This window comes from Chrysochloris asiatica, unplaced genomic scaffold (assembly GCF_000296735.1).
Source record: "Chrysochloris asiatica unplaced genomic scaffold, ChrAsi1.0 scaffold00062, whole genome shotgun sequence".
Taxonomy (NCBI): domain Eukaryota; kingdom Metazoa; phylum Chordata; class Mammalia; order Afrosoricida; family Chrysochloridae; genus Chrysochloris; species Chrysochloris asiatica.
This window is the reverse complement of record NW_006408580.1, coordinates 1,431,551-1,446,776: the sequence shown is the minus strand read 5'-3', so window position 1 is coordinate 1,446,776 and position 15,226 is coordinate 1,431,551. Positions and strand designations below refer to the sequence as shown.

Sequence of the window (15,226 nt, the reverse complement as noted above, 5' to 3'; positions counted from 1 at the left end):
AAAAAAAAAAATAGGTCGATGTTCAGCCATTTCAAAAGGTAACGTATGATCAAGGTACTGAAGGAAGAAGTCCAAGCTGTACTGAAGGCATTAGTGAAAAACAAGGTTCCAGGAATTATTGGAATACAAATTGAAATCTTCCAGCAAACTGATAAAGCACTGGAGGTGCTTGTTCATATATGTCAAGAAATTTGGAAGAGAGCTACCTGATCAACCAATTGGAAGAGATCCATATTTGTGTCTATTCCGAAGTAAAGTAACCCAACGGAATGCAAAAATCATCCAACAGTGTCAGTGTCACATGAAAGTAAAAAATTTTCTGAGTATAATTTAAGAACGTCTACAGCAGTACATCAACAGAGAACTGCCAGAAATTCAAGCTGAATTCAGAAGAGGACATAGAATTAGAAATGTCATTGCTGACATCAGATGGATCTTGACTGAAAGCAGAAAATACCAGAAGGATACATACTTTTGTTTTGTTGACTATGCAAAGGCTTTTGACTGTGTGGATCATGACTAGCTATGAATAACATTGCGAAGAATGGATATTCCAGAACACTTAATTGTGCTTATGAGGAACCTGCACATAGACCAAGAGTCAGTCATTTGAACAGAACAAGGATACTGAATGGTTTTAAATTAGGAAAGGTGTGTGCCAAGGTTGTGTTCTTTCACCATACTTATTCAATCTGTATGCTGATCAAATAATCCAAGGAGCTGGAGTCTATGAAGAAGAATGTGGCATCAGGATTGGAGGAAAACTCATTAATGACCTATGATCTGCAGATCATGCAACCTTACTTGTTGGAAGAAAAGATGACTTAAATACTTACTGGTGAAGATGAAAGACTACAGCTTTCAGTGTGCATTGCACCTCATTGTAAAGAAAACAAGAATCCTCACACTAGACCAATAAAAATAGCATCTTGATAAATGGAGAAAAGTTGTCAAAGAGTTCATTTTGCTTAGATCCATGATCACCACTTCTGGAACTTGTTGTTGTTGTTAAGTGCTAATGAGTCAGTTCCAATTCATAGTGACCCTGTATAGGATTCCAAAGATTGACTGGTGAGTTTGAACTATCAGCCTTGCTGTTCAAACTAACCCTGCGGTCCAGTACTTATCCTAGCATACCAGACCAAAGAATTCATTTTGCTTGAAACTATGATCAACACATCTTGAACTAGCCGTCAAGAAATCAAACAAGAAATGAAATCAGTATTGTATTAGGCAAATCTGCTGCACAAGCCCTCTTTGTCCAAGAGCAGAGATAACAGTTTGAGGATTAAGGTGCCCCTAACCCAAGCCATGGGATTTTCAGTAGCCTCGCAATGCGTGTGAAAGTTGAACAGTGAATAAGGAATATCACCAAAGAATTGATGCATTTGAGTTATAGTGTTGGAGAATAGTATTGAAAGTACCATGGAATAAGTTCTGTGTTGGAAGAAGTACAGTCAGAATGCTCCTTAGAAGCCAGAATGGTGAGACTTATTATTAGGAGTTAATTGGCTAGAGTTAGGGGAGTGAGTGGATTGAGAGACGAGAGCATTCCCTTTGCAGAAGCCAGCCTTTGATTTACAGAGACAAAGGTGTAATGATGATTATTTTTTCTTCTTTTCTGTTTCTCTTCCTACTAATTTCCTCTCTGGTGGCCAGAGGTGAGACTTATATGACACCCCCAGGGAAGGTTCCCCCTCCCCGCACAGATCCCACAGCTGGGTGCATAATCGAAGGGGGAGGAGACAACAGAAAGACCCAGCACCAGCAGTCTCTTCCAAATTGGGCCTGGCCAGCCCTGCCTGGGCTGATGCTCACTAGTAGAAACCGCTGAATGGACTTGAGGGGAATGAGAAAAAAGCTGGTGATAAATAAGAGAGGCACAACGGGAACATCCTGAAAATTTTCAAGCTGCTGTGAAGGCAAGAGTCCATTAGGTGGCGATAAAGAATTACTCTTATTTTCCCCTGTTGCTTTGTGGCTTTTTTTTTTTTTTAAATATATTTTTTTCTTTTTCCAGTTTTATTGTCTTTATATTGTTTTTTCCTGGGTTTTTATGATTTTTGTTTTTAGGTTTTTTGGGGGTTATTTATTTATTTATTTTTGGTCCTCCTGTCTTGTGGGAGCGTTTTCTCTTAGTTCATCCAACAGGAGACAGCAACTGAGGACATAACAAGCCAAGCTACAACTGCACCCTCTAAAACTCCACCAATTGGGCAAGAGCCAGTATCAGCTGCTATACAGTAGAGCAGTGTCTACAACAATGGACTTGCTAAAAACACTCTTAATTGAGCTGTATGAAAAGTGAAGAAAGAAACACATCTCCTGAACACACTCACCAAGAGGAAATTGGAGAGTGCTTAAGAATACATCAACATACATTCATCAAATTAATTAGCTAGAGTTAGCCTGTCGTATTCTGAAAGCACAAAATTAGGGAATCAAAGAGAACAAGAAGAAGAAATGCAGAGTACATGTGAAGAAAATATCTAAAGACATAGGCTATATATTAAAAATTGAACCTCAAGTTTCCAGGGAAATGTGTGTAAAAGCTACTTAATTCTGATATGAAAAATAAGTAAAATTTAAGTCTCTCATGTCCTAACACAAATATCTTAGAACAGCTTAGACTGGAACAGAATTCTAGTTTTGTTAAACACCAGGGGAATCACAGAATTTTGTTTCACCTTGTTTTTATAAATTAAATATACATAACAATTGAGATAGTAAGTATTATAAAACTGGAAATGGTAGGAAGTCTAGAAAGTGTGTACACCAGAAATCACATTCCTTAGAAAGTCCAGAGAAATTACCAGGCTTTAGTTTTCTTACCTAAGAATTAGATTTATTACTTTCTCTGACCTATATTAGTAGGAGAAAGATGTGAGAGTATGTTTTTGCAAACATTTACAACCTTGGAAACCCTATGGGACAATTCTCTGTCCTATAGTGTGACTCTGGTAGCGTAGTGGTTACGAATCGGGCTGCGAACCGCAAGGTCAGCAGTTCGAAACTACCAGCTGTTCCGCGGGAGAAAGATGAGGCTTTCTGCTCCCGTAAAGATTTACAGCCTCGGAAACCCTGTGCAGGGTCGCTATGAGTCGGAACCGACTCCACGGCACATAACAACAACAACAACATAGTGTGACTATGTGTTAGAATCAGCTCAGTGGCAATGGGTTTGGTATTTGGGTCTGACCTATATTACAGACCCAACACTTGTCTGTCAGTTTGTTGTACTGTTGTGGTTTGCATGTTGCTGTGATGCTGGAAGCTGTGCCACCAGTATTTTAAGTACCATCAGGGTCACCCATGGTGGATGGGTTTCAGCTGAGTTTCCAGAGAGGCCGACTATTTCTGAATGTTTAGCCACTGAAAACCTTTGAATAGCAGTGGGATACTGTCAGATAGCACTAGAATATTGCATATTGAAACATGATGACTAGCACCAACATATTACTAGATATAGTGTTAGAAGGTGAGTCTCTTAGATTGGAAGGTACTCAAAATACGATTAGGAAAGAGCTGCCTCCTCAGAGTAGAGTTGACTATGATGACACAAATGAAGTAAACTTCATTTCAGAAACTTCATTTGCCAATAGGACACAACTTAAATGGGGAGAAACCGCTATAAACATCCATTAATAGTCAGGATATAGAATGTACAAGGTATGAATCTAGGAAAATTGGAAGTTGTCAAAAATGAAATGGAATGCATAAAGATAGATACCTAGGCATTAGTAAGGTGAAATGGACTGATATTGGCCATATATGATTTACTGTGCTGGGAATGGCATTGAAGAAGGATGGTATTGCATTCATGATCAAAAAGAAAACATTTAAAGATCTATCTTGATATCTGTGATAGAGTAATATCCATTTGCCTACAAGAAAGACCAATATTATTCAGATTTACTCACCAACCACTAAATTGATGAAATTGAAGAATTCTACAAACTGCTTCAGCCTTAAATTGATCAAGCATGTAATCAAGATGTATTGATAATGACTGATGATTGGAATGCAAAGATTGGAAACAGAGGATGCATCAGTAGTTAGAAAATATGGCCTTGATTACAGAAATGATGCTGGGGATTGCATGATAGAATTTTGTGAGACCAAGGGCTTGATCATTGCAAATACCTTTTTAAAACAACATAAAAGATGATTATACACACGAACTTCACCATATGGAATACACAAAAATGAAATTGACTACGTCTGTGGAAAGAAATGGTGAGAAACCTCCATATCATCAACCAAAACCAAGCCAGGGGCCAATTGAGTAACAAATCATCAATTACTTACATGCAAGTTAAGACAGAAGCTAAAGAAAAGTACAACAAGTCCACGAGAGCCCAAATTTGACATTAAACATATCCCACATGAATTTAGAGATCATCTGAAGAACAGATTTGATGCATTAGACACTAATGATAGAAGACCAGAAGAATTGTCAGATGACATCAAGAAAGAAAGGAAGCAAAAGATCATTAAGATCTTTTCAGGACCTTCATTTGCCAATAGGACACAACTCAAATGAGGAGAAACCACTATAAACAGGAAGAAAGCAAAAGATCATTAAGAAGACAAGAAAGAAGGTAAAAACCAAAATGAATGTCAGAAGAGACTCTGAAATTTGCTCTCCAGATACTGAAGCAAATGGAAGAAATGAGGAGGTAAAAGAGCGTAACAGAAAATTTCAAAGAGCAGCTCGAGAAGGCAAACTCAAGTATTATAATGAAATGTGCAAAGACCAGGAATTAGAAAACCAAAAGGGAAGAACACACTCAACATTTCTCAAGCTGAAGCCTCGACTTGCAATATTGAACGATTCTGTGGAGTCCTGGTGTGGCACTGTGGGATAAAGCACTGGATCACAAGATTGTTATGAACACAAGGTTGGAAATTCAAAACTCACCAGCCATTCCTTGGAAAACCTATGCATGGTTGCTATGAGTTGGAACTGACTCGACAACACTTAACAACAATGAGCAAAGTATTGAATGATGAAGAAAGCATCAAAAGAAGATGGAAGGAATACACAGAGCTACTGTACAAAAAGGAAATGGTCTCTATTTGAACATTTCAAGAGGTAGCATATGAACAAGAGCCAGTGGTACTGAATGAAGCACAAGGTACACTGAAGGCATTGGCAAAAAACAAGGCTCCGAGAATTGATAGAATACAAATTGAATTCTTTCAAGAAACTGATGCATCACTCACTCTTCTATGCCAAGAAATTTGGAAGACCACTACCTGGCCAACTAATTGGAAGGGATTCATACTTATGCCCATTCCAAAGAGAGGTGACCTAACGGAATGCAGAAACCATCAGACAATATCATTAGTATCACATGCAAGTAAAATTTTGGTAAACATATGTTCAAACCAGCTGCAACAATACACTGACAGGGCACTGCCAGAGGTTCAAGCCAGATTCAGATGAAGATGTGGAATGAGGGATATTATTGCTAATGTCAGATAGATCTTGGCTGAAAGCAGAGAATATCAAAAAGATGTTTACTGTGCTTTATTGGCTATACAAAAGCTTTTGACCATGTGGATGATGATAAACTATTGACAACATTGCTGAGAATGAATATTCCAGAACAACTAATTGTGCTCATGAAGAACCTGTACTTAGACTAAGAAGCAGTTATTTTAACAGAACAAAGGGATACTGAATGGTTTAAAAGCAGGAAAGGTGGGTGCTAGGTTTGTATTCTTAAACCATATTTATTTAATCTGTATGCTGAGCAAATAATCCAAGCAGCTGGGTCACATAAAGAAGAATGTGACATCACGATTGGATGAAAACTTATTAACAACTTTGTGATATGCAAATAATACAACTTTGCTGAAAGCAAAGAAAACTTAAAATACTTACTGATGAAGATCAAAGACCACAGGCTTTACTATGGGTTACACTTCAATGTAAAGAAAACAAAAATTCTCACCACTGGACCAATAAATAAATAAGTGGGGAAAAGATTGAAGTTGTCAAAGACTTTATTTTGCTTGGATCCACTCTACAGAAGAAAGATGTGGCAATCTGCTTCCATAAAGATTGATTGCTCGGGAAACCCTATTAGACTGATGTACTCTGCCCTAGAGGATCGATATAAGTCAAAATTGACTCAAGGACTATGGGTTTTAGTTTTTAAATTAACATTTCTATATGAGCTTTCTCCATTTCATTATAATGTAAGCATAATATTTATTGAAATATAATATTTCATAATTTACTTAACCATTCTTCTCTCATTGGACATTTTGATTTAAGTATCACCAAACTAAAACTTCCATCTGGCTCATTTTAATAAAATTATGTTTTAACATTTGAAGTTTTTCTGCTGCAATAGCTCAAACAGGTGGCTTTAATGGACAGAAATGTATTTTCTCAGTCTTGGAAGCTAAAAGTCTGAATTCAAGTCAGTGGCACTAGAGGAAGACTCTGGGAGGAAATCTTGTCTCAGCTTTTCTAGTCTGCCATCCTTGAGGTTCCTGGGTTTGTACACTGTTTTACCTTTAGATAGTGTTGGTCATCTCTCTGTGTGTACTTCTGAGCCTAATCTGCTCATTTATACATTAATCTCAAGTAATTGATCTAAGACACACCCCAAGCTGATAAAACCTCATTAACATTACAAACAAATCCTGCTCCCAAATAGGATCACATCCATGGGTGGTGGGGGTGGTGGTGTGCCTTTGAGTCAATTCTGACTCATAGTGACCCTATATGGGGTTTCAGAGGCTGTAAACCTTTACAGGAAGAGAAAGCCTCATCTTTCTCCTTCAGAACAGTTGGCTAATTCAAACTGCTAACCTTGAGGGTAACCCAAAACGTAACTTCCTATGCTACATTCATGGTATAAAACCCAAAAATAAACCCTTGTTGTTAAGTAGTATCAACTCATATCAACCCTATAAAACTAGATAGAGTTGCCCAGTAGGGTTTCCAATCTTGATGGATACAGACTACCACATCTTTCTCTCATGGAATGGCTGGTGGGTTCAAACTGTGGACTTCTCTTCTAGTTAGCAGCCAGGTACTTAACCACTGCACTACCAAGGCTCTGTACCACAGGTGTGTTGTGTGCCATCGAGTGGGTTCTGACTCATAGAGACCATGTATAGGGTTTCTGGGGCTGTAAATCTTTATGGGAGCAGAAAGCTTCAACTTTCTTGGATCAGCTGGTGGGTTCAAGCTGTTGACCTTGTGGTTAGTAGCCCAATACATAAACCCACTACACCACCAGGGGTTAGGATTTACAAAACATGCTTTTTTGGGATACAATTCAATCCATAACAGAGGGATAACTCAGGTTTATTTGATTCTTAATATTGACAGTGTTGTTGTGGTGTGCCACCAAGTCAATTCGGACTCATAATGACCTTATATAAGGTTTCTGAGAGTGGCTAGTGGGTTTGAACTGCCAACCTTGTGGTTACAAGTCCAGTGCTTATCCTACAGCACCACACTAGGGCTCAATATTGACAGTTGTTAAGTGCCATCAAATTGGTTCTAACCCATAGTGATCCTGTTTCCGAGGAGTAGCTGGTGAGTTTGAACTGCCAATCTTGCATTTCAAACCGATCTCGTGGTCGAGCGCTTATCCTACAATGCCACACTAGGACTCCAATATTGGCAGTAGGCATTGCAATATTAATTCTTAACTAGAATCATCCATTTGAAATAAAGAACTTCATTTTCATGAGAACTTGCTACATCCTTAGTTAGAATCATAACTAAAGCAATAATCAGCATACTGTATTGAATTTTATACAGAAAATGCCTATAGTAGGAAAGCATTGTTTTAATCTGAGTTCATTTGAAAACCTAAAGATTTTTTTTTTTCTACAGATGGTTGGTAAAGGCTTCTTCTTAGTTCAGACAAAGGAAGTGTCAATGAAAGCTGAGGATGCTCAAAGAGTTTTCCGGGAAAAAGCACCTGACTTCCTTCCTCTTTTAAACAAAGGTAAGTAAGATACCTCTGAATAACTGCTATAGTTCTGTGACTTGCTGATTTTTAAAAATTTTTTATTGTGAATTGAGTGAAGATTTACAGGCAAGATTATCAGGTTTACATTCAACAAATTTTTCTTTGTTTCATCTCTGTGGTTACAGTCCCCTTCCTGAAACAACAATTATCCTACTTCCTCCCTGTAACTCCCCATATACATCTTATATTTCATAGATGAACAAAAATATTTGATACACACGTACAAAACAAAACAAATAAAATATATGTACATTTAAATGTGCAAAAGACACATTCTGTAAGCCAGCTGCCTGTCCACAGGTACACAGCCTAGAGCCTGAGCCTGCTTTGTCTCTCCATGCCACCATCTCTGCTGTCACCGCTTTTCTAGGTAGAGATCTCACACTCCACTCATGCTCTTCCTTCTTGATGGTCCTGGGATCATCTGTCCCTGAAATGAAAGATGAACTACTCCCCGCTTTTAGTTACACATCTTCTATAATTACAGCTGTGACAGTCACAATTAATCCTGCTAACAGTTACTTACAATTGAATCGTAAAATCCTAACGCCACCTTTTACCAGATCCATCTGGGAAAGAGGGAAAGTATTCAGTGGGGAATCTACCTTACCCACCTCATTCTGAAACTAAGCACACAAAGAAAGCGTGTAAGCCAGCCAATTCATGCCTTTATAGCACCCCCCAATTTTGATCGCCAATGCCTAAATTGCCCATCCCTGGCAACCCAGTATACTGAGGAAACAAGCTTGTTCCTTGATATTAAGAATCCTTCCATTCTGGTTGGAATTTTGAGCAACTGTATCCAAATGCAAAAGTCTAAATCATCAAATTATAGCAATTTGCACTTGCTCACAGTATCAAACAACTGCATCTAGTTGAGTTCTGGTCAGCTAGCCATCCCAGCTAGGTCAAATGGGTACTAGCTGCAAGTTGGGAGTTCATGCACATCTCCCTGCAATTCAGACCAGCTTGCCACTTCAGTCTCAGCTCTGAGGAGCTAGGTCAGTGCCCATGGGCTCAAGAGTTCATACATTTTCTTAACTTCAGACCAGCTAGGCCTTCCTCTTCTCCCTCTTATCTCAAGGTCAACAAGTATCAATGGAACATGGTCAGACTCAGCCTATGTCTTCATTGCTGTATTTCTCCCATTTCCACTCACAAGTAGACCCACAACTAGATTGCTTGCGGGTTCCCTTTAAGTTTCAGTCCTAGAAGGGGGTTTACCCTGATGGGCTGACTTTTCTTCCCTTGATGCCTCCAAAGCAAACAGCCAAACACTCTGCTTTTATTCTGCAGGTCTTTCTTTCAATAAGAATCTTCTGTTCTCCCAGCAGTCCTGGGTTGGTCTGCCTTTCTTTTCAAGGAGGAATATCCCAACTCAGAAGGTTCTGAATGGAACTCAGGATTCCACCTAAGGCCCCATTTCTCTACAAAGGCTTAACAAGAAGCCTGTTTCCCTGGGCAAATTCTAATTCCCCTTTTAAAAAATCCAATTGATTCTAGGCTGAAGATGGGTTTACAGGCTGTCACCATAATTCCCATTACTCATTTCTGTCACATTTACATGTCTATTTTACAATAGTAAGCAAGGAGAACCAATATCCATAAGACAGTAAAATACATAAACATTTTCCCCCTCTTTTACCAATTACCAATTAAACCTATGTCTCAATCTACATATCTACTCACAGAACACTGTTATTCCAAGCTGTGTATAAATCAGTATTTACCTCTAGCCCATTTAGCACATACATACCTTTCTAAGTCTTCCCCTATCTTCATTGTTCATCTGCCATCCTCTCTCTTCCTGTGTATTGTCCTCCCTATCACCCAAGCTAACATGTGTCTACCCTCTAGCCAGTGAATGATTCTCCCCTCCCTTCCACCTGTGGTAACCATCAAAGAATGTTTCTTTTAGTATGGAAACCTTTTCTTAAACTTTTATAACAATGGTCTCATACAATATTTGTCCTTTTATGACTGACTAATTTCACTCCACATAATATCCTCCAGTTTTCATCCATATTATGAGGTGTTTTTCAGATTTATTGTTATTCTTCAAGGTTGCCTAGTATGCCATTGCATGTATGTACCAAAGTTTGTTTAGTCATTCTTCCATTGGTGGGCACTTAGGCTGTCTCCATCTTTTTACTGTTGTGAATAGTGCTATGATGAACATTGGCATGCATATATAATACCCATAACCTGGCTTTTATATCTAGTGGATCTATACCAAGTATAGGGATTGCTGAGTCATAAGGTATTTCTAGTTCCAACTTTCTGAGGAAGTACCATACTGTTTTCCAGAGTAATTAAACCATTTTACAGTCCTACTGGCAATGTAGGAGGATCCCAGTCTTTGTGCACTCTCACCAGCATTTGTTGTTTTCAGTTTTTTGGTGTTTTGTTTTTTTTTAATCTGCCTTTGCTGTTAATGCTGGTATGAGATGATATCTCATTGTTGTTTTGATTTGCATCTCTCTAATGGCTAATGAGTTCTGGTGTGGCGCTGTGGGCTAATGCGTCAGACTGCAAAGTCATTTGAACTGCCAAGTCGGTTGTTCAAGCTCACCAGCTGCTCCTTGGAAACCCTATACAGGGTTGCTATGGGTCAGAACCAACTTGACAGCACTTAACAAACAACAACAACTGACCGTGAACATTTCTTTATATGTTTGTTGGCTGCCTGAATGTCCTCCTTGGTGAAGTGTCTGTTCATGTCCGATGCCCATTTTTTAATTGGATTATTTCTTTTTCTTGTAGAAGTGTTGTAGTTTTCATAAATATTAGAGATTAGTCCCATCATTGCAAAAATAATTTTTATCCCAGTCTGTGGGCTCCCTGTTTACTCTTGGTGAAATCTTTTGATGCACATAAGTTTCTAATTTTTAGGACATCCCAGTCATCTATTTTGTCTTCTACTGTTTCTGTGGTTATTACAAAGTTTGATAAAATATGTATGCCATGTTTTAGAGCCCCTAAGTTTGTCCCTATGATTTCACTAATGATCTTTCTAGTTCTAGATTTAATATTTAGGTCTTTAATCAATGTTGAATTTATTTTTGTACATGTTGTGAGATATGGGTTTTGTTTCATTCTTTTGCAAATCGATTTCCAGTTTTGCCAGCACCATTTGTTGAAGAGATTATCTTTTTCCATTTAATGTGATTTGACCCTTTGTCAAATTCCAGTTGACTGTACGTGGATGGATTTACTTCTAGGGTCTCAATTCTGTTGCATTGATCTATGTGTCTTTCATTGTAACAGTACCAGGCTCTTTTGACCACTGTGGCTGTTTAGTAAATTTTGACATCAAGGAGTGAGAGGCCTCCAACTTTATTCTTCTTTAGCAGTGCTTTGCTTATCCAGGTGTCTTTCCTTTCTATATAAAGTTCATAATCATTTATTTCCATCTCTTTAAAGAATGTTGTTGGAATCTGGATTGGGATTGCATTGTATCTGTAGATTGCTTTGGGTAGTATTGACATTTTCACAATGTTAAGCCTTCCTATCCATAAGCAATGTATATTCTCCTATTTTTGTAAATCTCTTTTGGTTTCCCATAGTAGTGTTTTATAGTTTTCTTTGTATAGGTCTTTTGTTTCTCTAGTTAGATTCATTCCTAAATTTTTCATCCTTTGGGTGGCTATTGTAAATGGTAATTTTCTTTTCAAAGTTGTTTTTGTTAGTATCCAGGAATACAACTGATTTTTGTAATTGATCTTTTACCCTGTCACATTTCTGAATCTTCCTATGAGTTCCAACAGTTTTCTTGCCAAGTCTTTGGGATTGTCTATGTAAAGGATCATATCATCTATAAATAGAGTTTTACTTTTTATTTGCCAATTTGGATGCCTTTAATTTCCCTTTCGTGCTTTATAGCTCTGACTAAGACTTCGAACCCAATATTGAATAGGAGTGGTGATAAAGGGCAGCCTTTATCACCCTTTAAAAGCAAAGAGAATGCTTTTCGTTTCTCTCTGTTGAAAGTGGTGCTGACTGTTGGTTTTGTATGTTAAGTACTGTTGAGTTGGTTCCAACCCATAGTGACCCTGTATAACAGGGTTTCTGAGGAGTGGCTGGTAAGCTTGAAATGCCAGCCTTTTGGCATTTCATTTCAGCACCATGCCATGACTCCATTGGTTTTGTATATATGTAATTATGTTGGGGAATTTCCCTTCAATTACTACTTTGTTGAGTGTTTTTTATCAAGTATTGTATTTTGTCATATGCATTTTCTGCATCAATTTATATGATCATGTGGTTTCTTTCCTTTTTTTATTTATATGGTGGATTATGTTGATTGATTTTCTAATATTGAATGATTTCTTGTCCCTCAGTCTGTTCACACCCTTTCAAAATGGCACTGGCAGGTCACATTGGTTGCACCAAATCAGAAGTCATCTCCTGTATTACTTCTGTTCAAATTATTTATGCCTTTAGCTGAAGCTCTGAGTTCTGGGACCCTCCTCTGAATCTGTTTCATCAGTTTTCCATATCTTTGCTGAAGAGGGTCTGCACAGCCTAGTTTGCCATCAAACCCTGACTCTGTTTTTCCTTCTTTTCACTCTGTAGTTGTTTTCATTATAGGTTGATATCTCTGATACCCTATCTTCAGTCTTATAGTTATATTTTACTCTGGATATTTCTATGTCTGGATTGAATTCTGAGTGGTGCTGCCATGTATGTCAATCTATGGTTGTTGTCTGCTATTATTGCTTCTCAATCCAAAGGACTCCCTTTGGTTTTTTTGTTTTGTTTTGTTTGTAAAGTTGGCTTTGTTTTTACAAATTCCTTTAATTTCTGTTTATTTGGAAATGTTCTAATTTCACGGTCATATTTGAGGGACAGTTTTGCTGGGTATATGATTCTTCATTAACAGTTGTTTTCTTTCACAGTTTTGTATATGTCTCCCCATAGCCTTCTTGCCTGTATGGCTTTTGCTGAGAAATCAGAACTTAATCTTATTGGTTTTTCTTTGTAGGTAACATTTCATTTTTCCTGAACTAGTTTCAGGATTCTTTCCTTGTCTTTGGTTTTTGAGAGTTTGATTATGATAGGTCTTGGTGGTTTTCTTTTGGGTCTTTGTCATTTGGGGTTCGTTCAACTTTTTGAATACTTATCATCTCATCTTTCAGGATGTTAGGGAAATTTTCTTCCAACAGTCCTTTGACTATCTTTTCTGTGATTTTCTTTGTTCTTTCCTGTCCTGGAATTCTGATCACCAGTAGGTTATTCTTCTTCATGTTGTCCCATATGAAGCTTAGGCTTTCTTCAGAGTATTTCATTCTTTTCTCTGATTGTTCTGCTGTCTTACTAGTATTAAGAGAGCTGTCTTCAAGCACACTAATTCTGGCTTCCATTGATTCACTTCTACTCCTTTGCCCCTTCAGTGTATTGTCCATTTCTGATATCTTAGTATTGATCTCTAGATTTCTGTTTGCAGGTTTTTTATTGTCTCCAGTGCTGTATCTATTTTGTTTGATTGTTCCTGTAGCACTTTTCTGAATTATTCCTTGTTTTCCTTGACCTTTCTGTGAACCATTTGGACGTATCTCAATATCATTCTCCTGAGTTCTTTGTCAGATAGTTCCAGTGCCTCTTCATCCTCAAAAGCATTTTCTAGCTCTGCTTCTTGGTTGTTTGTTTGAGCTACTCTGTCTTGTTTCTTCATGTGAACAGAAAATTTCTGCTGCATTCTAGGCAATGTGGTAGTGGTGTGTTTGTATTAAGCTGATGTATCTGTGTTGGTGTGTTCTTAGGCACTCACAAATTGCTTCCTGGTAGGTGTAATAGAGAAATGAACTTCTCTGTTCACTGTTCATACAGTTCAATTCAGAATGGATTTAGCCAATTTTGTATTTGCTACTCTGGTATATAGCCCCTGATGTTGGCTCTTGCCCAGTTGGTAAGGTTGTAGAGGGTACAGCTGTGGCTTGGCTGTTTGACTACAGTTGCTGTCTCCTGTCATGTTATGCAAGAAGAAGGAAAACAAACAAAAACAGCCCAAACAGTGAAAATGAAAGTCAAAGCCTTTCTCTCTGCTAATAAGTGGTGTGCTGTACGACCTACACCTCTTGCCTTCACAGCTGCCTGAGAAAGTTCTAAATGGCCATGCTACATCAAGCAGGCCCACACAGATTGCTTGCCTCCTTTCCTTCTTCTTCTTTTTTTTTCTGCACCCCATGCGTGCATTTGACCTCCGCTCCTAGTGAGAGCCAGTCCAAAGCTGGCCACAGTTGGCTTTGCAGATTTGGATCAGAGCCTGCCTTAGTGGGGTTATTATATATAGGTCTTCCCCATGACTCTCTATGTCTGAGTGACTCCAACTGCCTGGAAAGTGAGATATCTCCTGTGGTTGTGTGCTGGTTGGAAAGGGGGGGGGAGGATAAAATCACACCCTTGTCTCTGCAAGCCACGGGTAGATTTCTGTAATGTGAATTTGCTTTCTCGTCTATAAAGCTGTTCATGAACTCACAAGATAACTGTAGCAGGTTCCATCAGCTGCTGCTGCTCGTCTTTCCCAACATACTGATTTGATTTGATTTCTTCTGCTTTTAGCATTTCTCTTGCATCACCTTTTCTTTTTTTTCTTATTTTTTTTTCTATTCCTGTTCAGAAATGTCAAATTTTCATATAATTCAAGAAGCTTTATATAACCAACTACAAATGAGCAAATAAGTTTTCCCCCTTTCTACTTTTTTAATACTTGAAAGTCTTATTTTATTATTGTGTAAAATTTTTTAAATGATCATTTATTGCTGTGTTATTGTTATTGTACTGGAGTTTAACAGTACAGGTTTTTTTCTTCTTTCAGCATACTTTGACCATACAGGCAAATAAATAAGAGCAATAAATAAAATGATATGCTATTTTACCTATGTAATATGATCAATTAACTTCCCATCCATAATTGGAATTGTTCTTCCAAATGAACAAATGCCACCAGTAAGTTTTACATACTGAAATCTGTCTGGAAATAAAGGAACTGGACTTCATATCTCCTCCTGAAGGGTTGCGGTTGCTGTCTCCCTGTGTATTTGAAGGTGTACTGATTCTAAGAAACAGGGACACTGTCTGTCCCAGGCTCACCAGGCTTTTCTTGACTGACCTGAGCAAATACGTATAGTAATATTCTCTATTTATTGTGTATATGCCAGAGAGAGGACATATTTGCATCTCATGTTCTTTATATGCAAATAAACTACAATAAATTGTAT

At 38.0% G+C, this 15,226-nt stretch overlaps 1 protein-coding gene across 1 annotated transcript in view; it reads left to right on the top strand.

Annotated features, from left to right (window-relative positions):
- Positions 1–15,226, top strand: part of RP2 (retinitis pigmentosa 2 (X-linked recessive)) — an 88,434-nt gene that overhangs the window by 48,761 nt on the left and 24,447 nt on the right. The window contains exon 3 of the mRNA XM_006864237.1: positions 7,868–7,982. Within this exon, the coding sequence (XP_006864299.1) occupies positions 7,868–7,982 (115 nt within the window). The remainder of the gene's footprint in view (positions 1–7,867; positions 7,983–15,226) is intronic.